At 26.9% G+C, this 17,120-nt stretch overlaps 1 protein-coding gene across 2 annotated transcripts in view; it reads right to left on the bottom strand.

Moving 5' to 3' along the window:
- The window catches only part of hth (homothorax), a 188,852-nt gene that overhangs the window by 84,054 nt on the left and 87,678 nt on the right, over window positions 1-17,120 (bottom strand). For both annotated transcript variants that reach the window (XM_065516109.1, XM_065516110.1), the window contains one exon: window positions 11,945-12,068. In XM_065516109.1, the coding sequence (XP_065372181.1) occupies window positions 11,945-12,068 (124 nt within the window). The remainder of the gene's footprint in view (window positions 1-11,944; window positions 12,069-17,120) is intronic.

Genomic DNA, 17,120 nt, shown 5'->3' with positions numbered 1-17,120 from the left:
GTGGTAATTTCAAGTATAACTAAACTTTGCACTATATTCGTCTTTATTTTTTAATTGTTTAAAGTTTTGATTATTTTGTGTCTTCCCATAGCTTAAGTTTTTGAAAACTAAGTTTAACTAAACTTTGTAAATTGAAGTTTAACTAATTTGAATGCTGGTTTCACAATCCTTTTTTAACGCCTAATTAAAGCCTTTACAGGCACTTGAATAATTATGAAAGAAAACTAAATTAAGCATTGTTCTTGTTATATTTTACAAGCATACAAAACACTATACAATTATATTTAATAATACACCAAAGCTAAAAGAAAACCCTAAATACAGGCTAGACAAAAACAGCCAAAATAAAAAAAAACACAAAAACCCTAAACTAAACATTTAATTTAAAAGGCGTAACTTGAGGCACAAACTCAAACAGACACACAGGTATTTACCACCAGCAATTATAAAGAAATTAGTATTTATTTTTTTGGTTTCCCATAAAATATTTTTCTTTTTTTTTTCTTTTATTAAAAAAATTACAATACATATTTCTAAGTATTTTGTTTCGAAATGAAATCAAAATAAAGCAGCAGCAAACAAAGTTTAAAAAAATCTCATATAAATTGCAAAAAACTGTCTAAATTGACTGTTACAGGTCGTTAAAGGTCGTCACCATTTAATACAACAATAATAATTACTGATTAAATGCTATAAATAATAATATTTGTTTTTTTTTTCTTTAAACATTCATATGTACAACTAAAAGTACAAATCATATACATACACATTAAACAACAAAAAATGCTTGTTATTTTTTATTTAAAAGCAACGGACGGACATGGGGAAGGACGGACAGGCAGTTTCATCTAGAGTGAATTAGAAAAGAAAGAAGAATTCTTTCTATCATTGAACAACAACAACGGCAACGACTTTGCAATAAACGAATGAACGAACAAACAGACAAAATGGACAGTTGAGACAGTTGAAATCAAGCACAATACTTCAAAATGTCGATCATGATAATTGTTGAAATTATTACTTGTTGCTGCATTAATAACAAAGATGATGATGTTGTTGCTGTTGCTATTGCTGTTGAAGATCATGTTTATATGAGTTATTGCTGTTGTCTTGTGATTTTGCTGCTGCAGCAGTCAGCCTCAGCAAAGTGTTTGGGTGTTCTGTGTAGTGTTGAATATAATGTTTGCTGGGTTTTTTTTTTGCTTGTGTTAAATGAAAAGATCAAAGTTTTGAGCGTGTCTTTGATAGACAAATAAATACACATGCAAACTTGTCATCTAGAATACAGTAAAATCTTGGCAAAATTTACCAATATAAAATCATGTGAAACTAAGCTATAATAATATTTAAGTAAATATATAATAAGTTCTTTATATTGAGGTTTTACTGTAGCTGTTTCTGTATGTATGCATAACAGTCATTACTTATTTATTAAAATGAAATAAAATATTTCATTTAAATGATTAAGGCAGCAACAATATGATGTGATAATTAAGGCTGTTGCTGCACCAGCATTTCTCGTTGAAACGGGGTAACCAATACCACTAAATAATGATAAGATTTCTACAGAACAGATTGCACAATCTTGCAAAAAAAAAACGGGAAATTTATAGCAAAAATTAAGCAGTGCTATATATATTATAGGTGGTCTTAGACCCACTTTAAATGCTCTATTGGTTTTTATAACTCTGTGCATTCTGGCTTTTATGGATTCCCTAATTGTTTTTATTGATAAAACTTTTATAAACATAACACCAACAAAAAAAAAAACGAAAAACACCTTGATCTCTTAAACAAAACAATTTCAAATAATATAAAATTTCCGATATAATTTTATGACATAAAACGATTTTTATGACACAAGCAAGACCTTAACCAAACAATTGTCTACTACTTGCTCTTCAAAGAGTTAAAAATGGGGGCCACCAGCTCTACAATAACAACAAACAACAACAACAATGTAAAATGCTTTATAGACCAACAAAATAGATCATCATCACTAGCACCAGCCACAGTTATACGTAAAAATTCCCAAATCAAAACAAAAATATTGAAAAGAAATCAATTTTACGATTTTGGAAAAACAACAAGTTACACATCAAAATAGAGCTATAAGACAAGACATTAAAATCACACAAACACAAACAAACACTCACATATCCAATACCAATATCTATGTAGAACTCAAGAAATATTTACTAAAGATCTTTTTAAAATCTATACGCTTTGCTTTAAATTGAACAGCTGAACACGAACATGAAAAAAAATGTGAGAAACTATTAAAAAGCTATAAAATTTATAGTCAAAAGTATTGAAGAAATATATAAAAAAAGCCAAACCAAACACTTATTACGTAGACCAACCAACACGTAAGAAAACTGTTTGAAGGTATAACGGATACATTTGTGTTGGCTGACTCAATGGCTGGCTACAACATTGTGTTTTTTTTGGCCATAAAATTAAATAAAAATCCATAATAAAAGTATACAATATTCTTTGTTTTTATTTTTACCATTAAACTTGGTATTTGGCTAAAGAATTCAAAGATTTTTCTTGAATTCGACAAAAAAAAACACTTTCAATTTCTTTTTGTGGCACAATACTTTTATGATTAATGGTAATAAACTGTTTAGAAAAAAAAACAAAACAACTATAAAGGTATTTCAAAGGAAGTTATACAAATAAAAAGAGAAATGTTTAATTGTTAGCATAATAAAAAAATATTAAAAACTTATTTAAATTAGAACAAAGAAATTAATAAGAAACAGGTATTAATAGAAAAATCAAATAATCTTTGTATTTTCTTTTATATGTTTTTGTTTGAATTCATAATTTTGAATAAAGCAATGGTTTAAAATTTGGAATTTAATTATAATAATTTTATTTGTTAAACTTGCAAAATCCTAGTTTAACTAAACTCTCATAATTAAGGATTAGTTAAACTTTTATGTTTTTTAAGATTACTTGTTTAATTGTTATTAGTTTTATTATATTTTTAAATTTTTATATCTAAGCTTTAGAAAACCCTAGTTTAGTTAAGCTTTCCTAACTCAGGTTTAAGTAAACTTTATAGAATTTTAAAATTTCTTTTAGATTTCTAATTAAATCTAGCTATTTTTTGGATTTGTATGTCTCAGTTTAACACAAAGCTAGTTTAACTTAACCTTTGACAGTAAAGTTTAGCTAAACTTTGAACTTTTTTAATGTTAATTAAACATTATCTATTTATTAATAGTGTACTTGAGGCTTAAACTTATGAAAACCTAGTTTAGTTAAACTTTCTTTTAAGTTAAGTTTAATTAAACTTGAAACTTTCAGGTTCTTTGTCAATTTTTAATTAGTTCTAGTTATTTGTTTTGTTTCCTTCTATATTTTAATTTAAATCAAATCCAGTTTAAAAAAGCTCTTTTAAACAAGATTTATGTAAGCTAAAAATAATTTGCTTTTGTTTGCTTTTTTTCTATATGACTTAAATTTAAAAAATCTGAATTAATTAAACTGTTCTAATTAAAATTTTACTAAACTTTAAATTATTTATTGTATTTTAATGTTCCTTTTATAATTTTAATTACTTTTGTGTAATTATTTGTTACTTTATGTATTAAATTACCAAAAACCTAGCTTAACTTAGGTAAATTTTCTAAAAATTGTATATATTTTTTTATATTTATAATTATTCTTAATTATTTCTGGTGTTTTTAGGACTTAAACTTGCAAAAACCTAGTTTAGCTAAACTCGCTTAATTCAAGTTTAACTATTTTCTAAGCAAGTTTAAGATTTACTTTTTAATTATAGTTAGATTTATTTATTTTTTGAGTTTATATATTTTAATTTAACAAAAACTTAGTTTAACTAAACTCCTTTAAGAGAAGTTTAGTTAAACTTTGATTCAGTTTAAGCTTCTATTTTCATTTCTAGTTTCTATGGTTTATGGTAAAAGGGTTTTAAAGCATTTGTAAGTTTCCCTTAAACAATTTATGTTTCAAAAATTCTGTATTTTCTTTTTCCCCTGCCCTTAAAACATGATTTTTTTTCTCGAACACTTGTAACTACTAGATACTAAACTTTATGAATTTATTTCTATTTTTCTACATGCAATATATACATAGATTTTATTTTTTTCTGTTCATTTGTTCGTTCGTTCATCTCTCTACTGTCACAATTGATAAAAATCACATTTTCCATTTGAATAGAATTTTATGAATTCGTGCATAAAATTACACTCTTCTCCTCGTTGGGTTTTGTAGTATAGATTTTTCTTTTTTTTGTAATACAAAATTGCAATGGAATTTCTTTACCAGTTTTTGTGTTTCGTTGCCCCTGTTTAGAGCAGCAGAGGAAAAACAAAATTAAGAAAAATTTGGTTTTGTTTTACAATGTTGTAAGAATTTTGCGTTTTAAAGACTCAGACAGGCTGGCAAACGAACGAACAGGAAGGACAGAGGGACAGACAGACATTTGTGATAATTTCTCAGTTAAAAGTAGACTATTTTTGTGGTTGATATTTAACATTAAATTATTGAGGTGTTAATAATTTTTATTTGATAAAGAGAAACAATTTGTGTTGTTGCTGCCTGCCTGCTGATGATGATTGTGATGATGAGTGTTTTCCATTTATTTAAGTGGAGGAAATAAATGAAGCATACTTTTGAAATGTTACAAAAAAAAACAATAGTCTTGTATTTGCCATTGAAACAAAACAAAAGCCTGGTTATTTGTTGTTTTAGAAAACCAAAGAAAATGTGTCAATATAATTAAAATTTTCTCATGAAGTAGAAAATTTAGCTTAATGTCTAAAACTGCTTTATCATTTTTTTTGTTTAACACTAAATATTGCATATCACCTTAAATAATTTATTACTTTTTAAGAGTTACTACCATATAAAGTTCAATATACTTAAGTGTTTTTTAGCTTAAGCTTTTAACGTTTGTACCATGCAACCACCAACATTGTTGGGCCAGGGCTAAACTTAAACTTGTATGTATATTTGTACTGGTATTATCATTATAAGTATGGCTTGTAAAAGTGTTAAAGAAGTGGCACTTAAGTTTGCTTAAATACTTTATGACCAGCTAAAATAAAAGAAAACTATGACACAAGTATTAACTTGTTTTAAGGTCTAGAGATGACCAAAGAGTTAAGCTACAGATACATTTGTAGTTTAGGTTTTTTTTTCTTACTTCTTAAGGCGGCCAAGTCATTAAACTTGTATATTTTTTGTGTAAAGTTTTAGTTAAGTTAAGAAACCCCTTCATAATTTTAAACAACATTATTATTATTATTATTATTGTTTCTTTTATCTTGTAAGTATCAAGTGTAAGTATTTTTAAAATATTAAAGTCATTGTTGCTGGTGGTTGTTAAAACAGCGTCTTTAAGTCTAAGGAAAATTTTGTTGAAATCCAAGTCAAATATACGTAATAGCAACTACAGGAAATTGCTTAAGTGTTGTTTTCTAATATTTATATTTTTTTTCATTATAACTAAACACAACATCTCTCATTTTAATAGTATAATTATAGCTGTATACCCAAAACCCTTGAAAACTCTATAAACATTTTGTAAAACATTTGAATTGTATACATTTCTTCTCCAATTTAACCGCTATCATTTTCTTAATAACATAATGATAATGTTAGAACAAAATTCTAACAAACTAGAACCTATAATTATAGCTCTAAGACAAACCCTCATCATCATCATCAAACAAATGTTTAATAAAATTTATATACATAGAGAAAAAATACCAAAAAAAAAAAACAAAACGAAACACTCAACACCATTAAATTTCATAATTAAATATTATTTAAGCGTAAATAATTTCAATTTCAATTTAATTTTAATTTTATAATTATAGTTTAAATGTTAGTTTTTGAACTCCGCTAAATTGCAACAAGTGGTTTTGGGTTTTTTGTTTTTTGAATTCAAAACTGACATTTGGCTACAAATTTTATTTAAGTGTTAATAAGTAATTAAATGTTATTAAATGTCATTATTATTGCTTTTATTTAAATTTTTAATAAAAATGTTAATGTGTGTGCTTGTGTTTTAAATAAATTTAACCCTTATTAAAATTCATATATTATTGTTAAATACGTATTATTATTTGTTGATGTTTGTTTTAAACCCACATAAGGTTGGTTTTGAGTTTGATTTTTAGTTGAAGATTGAGGGTTCACATTCAATCAATGTCATTTCAAAGGATGCAATTCTATGCTGAAAGGCCACCACAAAACCCCTTTTGCTTTTTGTTTCAATAAAAAACCTTCAAATTGTTATCTTTAACTTTTTTGCTAAACCATAAAATTGTTACAGTTACAAATATTTTTCTATTTATTTGCTTGTTTCTGTTAAGGGTGTTAAATTTTCATTTGATTTTTTTTAGCGTCATCCCTTTGACTTTTGTTTAATTTTTGGTTTTCTGTCACTGTTTGATTTTTATTTAATGCGCTTAAAATGTTGCTTGTTGCTGTTGTTTTTACTTTTTTTGAACTCAAGCTGTTTTTATTTGGTTGTAGTTAATGTATTTTTTGTTTTTCTAATGCTTAATTTAACAATTTTTATTGATCTTTAAGGAAAAATGAAAATAAACAGTCGTGCACGCACTCGGGCAAATTTTTTGTTTGTTAATTATTTAAGCTGACATTAATGAATGGTGTTAATACATTTAAAGGTTTACTAGGTGACACAGGAATTCTTTAAAAACTGAAGTATTTAATTTAAAATTAAAGTAACTAAAATTCATTTGCCTTAAATATATTTAATATTTTTTATAGCTATAACATTAATTCTTTAATTTTTTTTTACTTTTGTGGCTTAAACTTTACAAACTCGGGTTTAGCTAAACTCACCTTATGCTAGATTAAGTAATTTTTTAAGTATTTTCCAGTTTATTTGTTATCTAAGCTTATGTTTCTAATTTTTTATTTAATTTAGTTTTAAACTTTCCTAAAACAAGTTTAACTAAACTCGCTTAATGGAAGTTTAGGTAAACTTGATACTTTTTTTGATTTTTAGTTTTGCTTTATTAAATTTTCTTACTTTTGGAGGTTTCTACTCATTAAACTTTTAAAATCTAAGATTAACTAAACTCTACTTAATGAAGTTTAAGTAAACTTTCTAGTATTTTTAGGCTAAATTTTTAGCTAAAGCTTATTTTTTTAAATTTTTTTAATAAATTTGTTTAAAACTTTCAATATTTAAGTTTAACTAAACGGGCTTAATTAAAGTTTAAGTAAACTTTGTAACATTTTTAAGTTTTTTGTTGCATTTGCTTAATTTTCTATTTATTTGTTAGTTATTATACATTAATCTTTAAATAATCATGATTAGCTAAACTCTGCTTAATCAAGTTTAAGTAAACTTTAATAAAGTTTTCAATTTAGTTTTTTTTTGTGAAGCTTATTACCATTTTTTTAACCTATTCTATATATTTTTTTACATTTCAAATTTGAAGTTAAACTAAACTCGCTTATTAAGTTTAAGTAAACTTTTTATTTTTTAATTTTTTGTTATTTTAGATTAATATTACAAACTTTTTATGGTTTGTACACCTTAAACTTTTAAAAACCAAGTTTAGCTAAACTCGCTTAATTAAAGTTTAACAAATGTTTGCTATATTTTTAAGTTCATTTTTTATTTGCGATAATTATGCAGCACTTTATGGTGACATTTAAAATTTATACTTTAAAAACAAATCCTTAAAATTCATGTTTAACGTCTAGTTTTTGTTTTAGTTTAAATTTTTTAAAAAATATATCTTGTAAAGCAATATTTTGTTTGCAAATTTTCCTCTATTTAATCTTGTTTAAATTTATGGTCTCATTTGCTGAGAATTTAGATTTTAAGACCTTTAAATTATATTTTCGGTATTTTTCCTTTCGTTATAATAAAAACAATTTCAATTTGCTCATTTCTTGAATTTTAATCCTACAGCTTATAAATGTTTAAAAAAAACAACAACCATAACGAAAACAAAACACAGAAAAAAAACAAACTGAATCATACTTTTAACGGGATACAGCTGGGATTCTTTATAAAAATGCTACCCTAAAAATAAACGCAGATACATTTCGAAGAGCGTATAATAATAGAAAGTTTGTGTATGTGTGTGAAAAAGAGTACGATTACGTCAAAACAGACATAAAGCAATTCATCTTCATCCCTTGAAGTTAGACCACCGAAACAAATATGAAATATACGCATATTATCATATTTCTACACTTAAACAATAGACAACAACAAAATTGTATAAAAAAAATTGATATAAAGCCAAATAGGGTGTGTTCAAAAATTGTCTAAGCATCATCAAATTTCCACCTTTTTCTCAAACAGCAAAAAAAAACCCGCTACAGACAGACAGAGGAAAAACATGTATTTTGAATCATACTGCAAGACTGGTACTAGAAAAAACCATTATCAAATCATATACAGCTTTTTGGGAAAAAGGAATACATATGTATGTATGTTGTTTCATATAATTGTGGATAGAAATTATGATGAAGCTGCAGCAGAAGTACCAGCACAATGTGGAACTGATGGATCTTTGAAATAATTTTCTTTCCCAGAGTATTGAGAAAAAAATTTAATAGTAAAATTTAAGGAAATAAAGTCATTAAGACCTTCAAATTGTCTTTTGAATAAAATATTGATTTTTTTGGCTGGTAGCTACAGAAATTTGATTGAGTTAACTAAACCTCTTAGTTGTTTTAACAAAATTAAACAAACCACAAATTTAGTTGTGTGAATCATAAAATTTATATAAAAATCTATTTGAAATTCCGCTCTTAATAAATCCCTTTTAAACTATTGTAATAAATATATTTTGTTTTATTTATTTCTTTTATCTGTTACTTAATTTGTTCATTTTGTCAAATTATATTAAATTATAATTAATTTGATTTTTATAGAAATCTGACAGAAATCTTTGTTTAATTAAAACTTATCTATGCAAACAAATAATTTATCAAACATTTTTGTTTTGTAGTTTTTTTGTTTTTTTTGTTCAATGTTTAAAAGTTTATCTCTTTGAAACCAAAGAAAGAAATACATAAATAAACAAATAGCAGCAATACACACGCACAAACAGCTTTTTAACAAATTACTTTAAAATAATTTAATAGCCACCAAATGGCGACAAAATCATAAAAAAAACCGAAAAAAGAAATTAAACATAAAAATCATTCATAACATACTATACACCACACTATCTACAATATACTATGTGTTGTATACAGATACACTGAACTAAGATGTAGTGGTGGTGTATCTCTATATATTTGTTTATGGACTGATACCCAGAATGTATCATTTTTATATGAATTTCATTTGTTTGGCTTTTTTCTTTTTTTGCGCCACCGACAATAAAATTGTCTGAAAATAAATGTGAAAATAATGAATAATAAAAGTCAAAGAATACATGATTTTGTGTTATTTTATTCAGTTCAGTTTTATGACGCACAAACAAAATACTCTACGTTTCTACGTTTTTTTAAACATTAAATTTCCGAATAACAAAAAAATATTTATATTGCTAGACGCGGTACTATTGTCTTTTATATCGAATTTATTGTGTATACAAATATATGGGGACCTTTTATGAGGTTTGTAGTATGTATTTTCAAAATGACAAAATTCTGCGTGCTTGAATTTGGTAAGAAATTAAAAACAACAACATTTCAATATTGTTAATGTTTGAATAATTTATATTCTAGAGATTAAATGCTCATTAAATTAATGGCCTTTAAATATTATTTGCAGATTGTTTGAGGCTAATGAAATTAAACAAGTTATAAAAAAAATATAAAAAGTTTTTTTTTTTTTTGGTTTTCAAAATTTCTATAAGTCATTAGGAAGTCCCTTTTTTAATATTAAATGTATAATATACAACATTTTCCGTTTGATTTTATTTAAATTTGGAAAATCAAGCGACTTTTTGAAAAAAGGGTCAAAGGTCATGACTTAATTTAAAGCCTTATATTTCCTAATTAGATTATTTTAGAAATCTAAAAATTATACAGATTAATAGCTAAAGTGTATTTTATATATGTGTAAAATTTTAAGTTAGTCAGTTGTTGCTTTTCCGAGTTATGAGACTTTGCAATTTATACAAATTTTGCAGAGAAATCAAAGACATGCATTAAAATGAAAGGATATTCCTTGGTATTAAAACCAACTTAGAATATTCACAAAATCCAGATTTTAAAATGAAAGCTTTATCTGAACAAGATTTCTTTATTTGCTATACCGAAAATTTATTTTGTAAAGACTCTATAGAATTTGAGAAATTTAATTTTGTGATAAAATCAAACAATTTTCTATAAACATTGTTAAGTCCCGGTCCACACTGTGAAACATTTGCTGCAAAACATTTTTAAATTCTCTTTTGAAACTGCATTCGTGTCTACACAGTGAAGTTTTTGCTTTTCAGTTTTTGACATTTCTGTACAGTACGAATACGAACGAATAAATGTGGATGACATACTCAACAAAAACTTCATGTAGATGAAACAAAGTACCCTTTTTCATTCCTCTTTCCCCTTTCATCAACAAACTCAAATGTTTTGCAGCAAATGTTTCACATTGTGGACCGGGACTAAGGATTCTCAGCTTTATGATAATCCTAAACAAGATTTCATTATTTTTCTTTGCTTTCCTTTGCAAAATTGTCTTTTTTAGGAAATTTTGAGATAAAACCAAACGAATTCCTGTAAAATTTGTTATGGATTCAGCCTGATATTCATGGATTCAAAAGCCAAAAGAACGGTTCATCTTTTAAGGCCACGAACGAATCAAGACAACATCGGAAAATCTTCATTCCAAATACTTTTTAACTGGTATTGCAACAAGTGGACGAGCTTTCAAATTGGAATATTACGGTTTCATGTCTGGCCACATATACTGGGAATTTTTAGACCCACGAATCTGTTGCATTTGATACAGTTTCCCTGTAATGCTGTAGTAAGATTTCTGAAGCTGATAATAGGACCTTTTTACTCCCACCAAATACAGATAATTACCTTAGCGCCTTGAATATTTGGCTTTGGTGTCAATTCGGCTGATTAGCCGGGCTTCACATACGATCTCTTACGTTAGGGTTATCATAATAGATCCATCTTTCATCGCAGGCATAGCTGCCAGATTTGACGATTTCTTTCTCGAAAATGAAATCTTGACCTTTTTAATTTTCCGATTTTTTTTGACGATTTTTAAAATTCGAAATGACGATTTTTTTTCTTTTATATCGGGATATTGACGATTTTTTCCCAAATTCATCTGGCAGTAATCGCAAGTAATGATCAAGCACCATTGCAGACATACAAAATCGTCTTTCAAGTTCTCTCAGCTTCAATTCGTATGGAAGGTACCCAATTTCCCTGCTTTTTGATGAATCCTTTTGACAACAATCTTCATGGTGTAATACCTCCAATTCTAAGTCTTTAAACTTTTTTGACTGGCCTGGGCAATGTTTGACTTCCGTATCAAAATCACCACTTCTGAGTCGCACAAACTATATCTCGCACATTGAAAGCTTCGTTGAGCAATCGGTGTGCTCAAGCACTTTTTTTCAAATTAAAGAAGTAAAGCAAAACTTCCAACATTTTACGCTTTGTTGGCACAAAATTCGACATTTTCGAAGCAAAAAAAAAAACTTTGTTATCATTGTGTTTTTATAGTTGGATTCTGTCATGGATTCTGTCTAAAATTTAAACCATTTATTGTATAAACATTGCGCTTTTGAAGTTTCTTCTCAATTTTCTATAAATTTTGCTGCTAATATTGAAACTATTTCTATTATGAACTCTAGCTCTTGAGACTATAAATTTTATGAAATATTTTTTTTCATTTAGCTACTGTTCTTGAAGACTTATGTCTTCAATTGTTTTATATTCTTTCATTTAATAATGTTTGTTAAAAAAAATATTGCAAAAATTATTGACTTACCAGGGTCTGCTGTATCTAGGACAGGTGGTTGTTGAGATAAAGGACCAGGTGTACTACCAGCGCCCGGCGATCTAGCATCATCGTTCATGGCTCCTCCATATGATAATGATGAACTAGGTGGCCGCTAAAAAAATTAAAAAAAAATAAATACAAACAATTAAATAAGTAATTCAATAAAAACATTTATTTTGTTTTAAAAATTATTTAAAAAATAAAAATCTAATTTAAAAAAGTTCAACGTTTTCTTCGTGTGTGATTTTTTTTTTATTTTTATTTGTTAAACAAAAATTAATATTAATTTATTTTTTGCTGCTTTATTATTAATAATAAATTAAATTTATGGCTTTTGTACATTTATTAATATTTCTAATTTCAAACTTCATAAATTTAAACTCCCTCCAAAAAAAGCAAGAAAAAAACTTAAGCGAAATAAACAAATACAAAATTTATTAACAAATTTAAATTTAAAGGCCATTAAATATAAAATATTTTATTGCTGATTTTTAAACAAATTTTTGTTGTTAACGATTTTGTTGTTCTTTTTTTTAGTTGTTTTTGTTTTTGTTTTAAACAATGTTGCCGATTTGCTTGGCCTGATGATGATGGGTCTGGAACTGAATGAGTGTCTGGGACTGTCTGTTTTTTTGGTTGGTTGTTGGTATGCTAATGAAAGCACGTTTTGAATAGAGGTGTAATTAATATAATTAAAAATACATTATACAAAAACGGACAAAACACAAAAAAAAAACACACAGAAAAGAAATTACTTTTTAATAAAACACGGTAAAAACACAGCACAGCTTTTATGAATTTCAATTATTTTAATTTTAATTCTAACAAATACTTTTTTTCGATTTTAGTTTGATGTGTGTAAGTAGAAATTGTCTGTAAGACCGTGTGAGTACAGTGCAATTCGTCTTTGCTGGTATTCTTTTGGCTTTATGCAAAAAGCCGCTTTTAAATGTCAAAATGTCATTTTATTTTATATTTAATTTGTTGTTTTCTTTTTAATAATATTTCCAAATGCCTGTTTGTAGTATAAGTAACGTTTTGAGCTGATTATGGAAAATGTTAGTAACTCTTAGAGTCTAGACTTTTTGTCTATAAATGGCAGTTTAAGCCAAAATGAAAAAAAAACAAAACAAAATATATATAGAAATATAAATAAAACTAAAGAAATTAATGCAGAAACTGCAGAAAATTAATAATAAGTGTGTGTGCTGATGGTCTAAGGCTTTAAAGCTTCTAAATCTAAACAATGACAGCTAGAAAAAACATTCAACGGCAACTAAAAATAAGACTGGGTAGGCATACTAATTTAGTTAAAAACCAAATATGAATTATTAAAAAGGCTGTTTTAAATGTGTTCTCTCTCTCTATATAGAAAACATCAACAAAACAAAAAACTGTTTTGTTTCATTTGTTTTAGTCTTTAATAAAATTTAGCTGGAGTTGTGGTGTACTGAAACCCTGTGGAGTTGTGCTCCTTTAACTAAATAATTTACGCCATTGCTTTAAGCTTGGGGAGTTTATTTCGTAAATACTTTTTTTTTTGTATAAAAATAAAAATATAGTATAAATTTCAAGTGTAATTGCTAATAATGCTTAAGATTTTTTTTTGGTTTGTTTTTTAATTTAACTCAGTATATTCATTTAAAACAAAACTCTTATACGAGCTTCTTTGGTTTTAAGTGCGTGCTGTGAATTTTATTAAAATCTTGTTTATATTTATAAAGGCATAGGTTTAAAGCCTTTATCATACAATTTCAGTTGACATTTTCCCAAAGCCTTGAATTTTAATAAAGATTTATTTAAAAATAGCTAAGCTTATGTTTTCTTTATAAGCATATATTTTTAAATTTTTTAAGTTTCTTTATATTAAACAGTTGCTAAGTGTTTCTTATCATTTTTCCCATTTTCTTTTTAAAAGCATTTTTTTCGTTTGTTACTTTTCCCCCTTATTTAAGTGTTTTGTGTTATTAAATATTCAATTGATTTCAAGTGACCTTTTCTTTCTAGTTGAAAATAATAAACAAATAATTAAAAATCTATATAATCTTTTTTATGAGGTATAAAATGATCTATTTAGTTTGAAAAATAAAATATTACAATATTAAAAAAAAAAATATCAATTAATGGTGTAAAAATACTGGAAAAATTGTATAATCGTTAAAAATGCCATTAGTTTTAAAACTTAAGTGATTAAAAATAATTTAAAAACACATTAAATGGGGAAAAATATTTATTTTGTATATTTAAGAAGTGACCCCAGATATTGCGTTATAAAAGTTTTATTGGAATGTAATCAAAACTGAAATGTTCTAAAAATAAAATAAGAAATTGTTAACACGCTGTAAAAGCTCTTATGATTTCGAGTATGAGGTATTTTAAAGAGTGTTGGTTGGTTTATAACCCTGGGGGCTCATGACTTGTTTAGCTTTTCTAGTGGTGAAAAATCATTTATTGCAAAATTTTATGGATTACTGATGGCTTGTAATGTATGTGAATTGAAATAGATCGGTTTAAAACTTTAAAATCTTGAATATGTATTAAATCCCCCGGGGTGTCAAATAAATTGACATTACACCAACTCTTCTAACTTAGTCAGACAATTTTAATGAACTACTGTCGAGGCTTAAACATATATCTGATATCACTCTAGTGTGGCTACTTTCCCATAGAGGGACTATTACAGTAATAATCGGGCAGACGAACTGTCCAGAGAATGATCTGCTTTTTGGATCACTTGTCTAAATGTGGGTATATTGGTTTAATTAGATCGAAATTATTCGTAGAATTGACGGATTTTCCTGGTGCAAGATGCAGACATGCAAGTTATAAAGCCTGTATTCGATGTGAATGGCACTATACAACTCTTGAATCGAAACCGCAAGAACATTTAGAGTCTAATGGTAATGTTAAAAGGTGATCGATAATCGTGCAAATAGTCTTGAACAAGAAAAACAGTAAACTCTTTTAAATCTATCTGTGTTAAGACATCGATTTCTCAACGAATATACATATGCTAAGCAATCTATTTAAGGTATCAGGAACCTTATTGGTTAACTGACTGCCACAGATTGTTTTTATCACTAGCTTCTAGTTTTTATCAAGTTCATCGATCTCGAGGTCTTGTCCAAATGGAGTCAAATCGATTCTAAATAAATGTCTTCAATCCCCAAGGTGTCGATCGCATACTTTTCTCATGAATAAAGGTATTTTTCTTCTTAAGGTATTTTTATTGATCTACATTGCTTTCTAAAGGTCTTGTCACGAAATGTATCTATTTTCAGTACGATAAGCTGACCAGAGCCCCTGATAATTTTATATATTTTATTATAAGAGCCCTGGGGTTCCATATCTATTAAATCAAAGACGTTTAACTAAAAAACATTATAAGACAATTTTAAGGTTTATAATTGATTTATATAGGCCTAGTTATAAATTCTATCTATTTTCAGTAAAATATTCTTAAAAATGGCCTAAAAAGTCCCCCGGGGTACCATATCTAAGACAAGATTTATAACTTAAAGACATTTTAAAAGAATTTAAACAATCTTGATAAAATTCTAAAGGCCAATTCATGAAATATTTACATTTACTCTGACTTAAACTCATACATATCACAAATGTTCCCCAGGGGTCCATACTATCAAAATTTCAAGTAAATTGTTTAAAAAAATCTTCCATAAAGCTGCAGTTGTGAAATGGATTTCCTTTAAATAAATTAAACTCTAAAATGTTTACTAACAGACCCCTTAACCCCAGGGGGTTCCAAGCCGAATATTAGAAATCCTTAAATTTAGACAACTCTTATTAAGCTTATTTTTCTTTACAATATTTAATTTTGAATTCCCCAACAATTTGTTTTTAAAGAATTATAGACAAAAAATCCTATAAACTACCAGAAAAGGAATATTTTTTTTACCCATCCTTAACTTTTACCAACTTTTTCCCTGGACTAGAACTTTATTGAACAAGCATTTTGTTAGTGTTAAACAAAAGTAATTTATTAAATAATGGTCATCATCATAAATACAAAAACTTTCAACAAAAGTTTTCTTTAAGATTTACTCTCCAAGTCTTCCAAAAAAAAAAAAGTTACTTTGAGAAACAATAAAAACATTTAATTACATTTCTATCAATAAATTTTGAGAGACTTAAACTTTTCACACTCAATTACATTTTCATATTTAACACTTAAATAGCAGCTTATTTCAACAATTTCACATAGTGACCATTTAAGTTCAGTAAACAAAATTTTCCAAACATTTGACTAAAGCCGGATTTAATGACCACCTTCTCTAATAATATAGAGATTATAAATGAAAACAAATTCATTTTCCCAAACATATTCGTATTTGTATAAACTTTACATACATATAATCACTGAGAGCAGGCACACGTTTTACTTTAGGAAAAAAAAACATACAAAATAAAAATGATTATAGTGTCTGTTCTGTTGTGTTCTAAATAATAATTGTAAGGACCAACATATTTAATGACCACCCTGTACACAAAAATATACTCTCTGTTTCGCTGACATCAGGCACTTGAAAATAGCTAAACAATCAAATTAACATTGAAAATATTTTGTCTTCCGTTACACCCTTGTAAATAATAGAAAACCAAATCCCTTGTAAGTGTTTTCTAATGTTGTTTGTTGTGTGTGGGAAGATGAGAAATAAAATTATTCCAAAAAAAAAAAATAATTTCTCTATTTGATTTTTTGATGTCACTTACACATCACACTCAACTTTACAGCCAGTCGTCCTTCCCCGTACGTCGTCTGTCATTTAGTGTAACGTCTAATTTTTCAGGTTGCTGCATGTACGTATGCTCGTCGTTCCTCTTAAGCTTAAATCCCTGTGGGTATTTGCGTATGTTAGTACCCTTACTCCAGAGCCAAGCAAACCAAACACACGTAGTTCCAAACCAACTTAAGTTTGTTTGAAAAAATCACCCTCCTGGATGGATGGCTGGCTGGCTGATTTGATGGAATAAAGAAGGTTTTTCCTAGGACTTGTTAATTTGTTTGTATTTCTGGTATTATTTGTTTGTTGAGTTGGTGTTGTTTGGTAATTGTAGTAGTAGCGCTTTGTGGTTCTTATTGTAGTTGATTTCAAGTATGTTGTTATTTTATTTATTTTTTTTTTTTGTTGCTGCTGCCTTAACA

This window comes from Calliphora vicina, chromosome 1 (assembly GCF_958450345.1).
Source record: "Calliphora vicina chromosome 1, idCalVici1.1, whole genome shotgun sequence".
In the NCBI taxonomy this organism is placed as follows: domain Eukaryota; kingdom Metazoa; phylum Arthropoda; class Insecta; order Diptera; family Calliphoridae; genus Calliphora; species Calliphora vicina.
The sequence above is the reverse complement of the archived record's forward strand: the minus strand, read 5'-3'. Positions and strand labels throughout refer to the sequence as shown.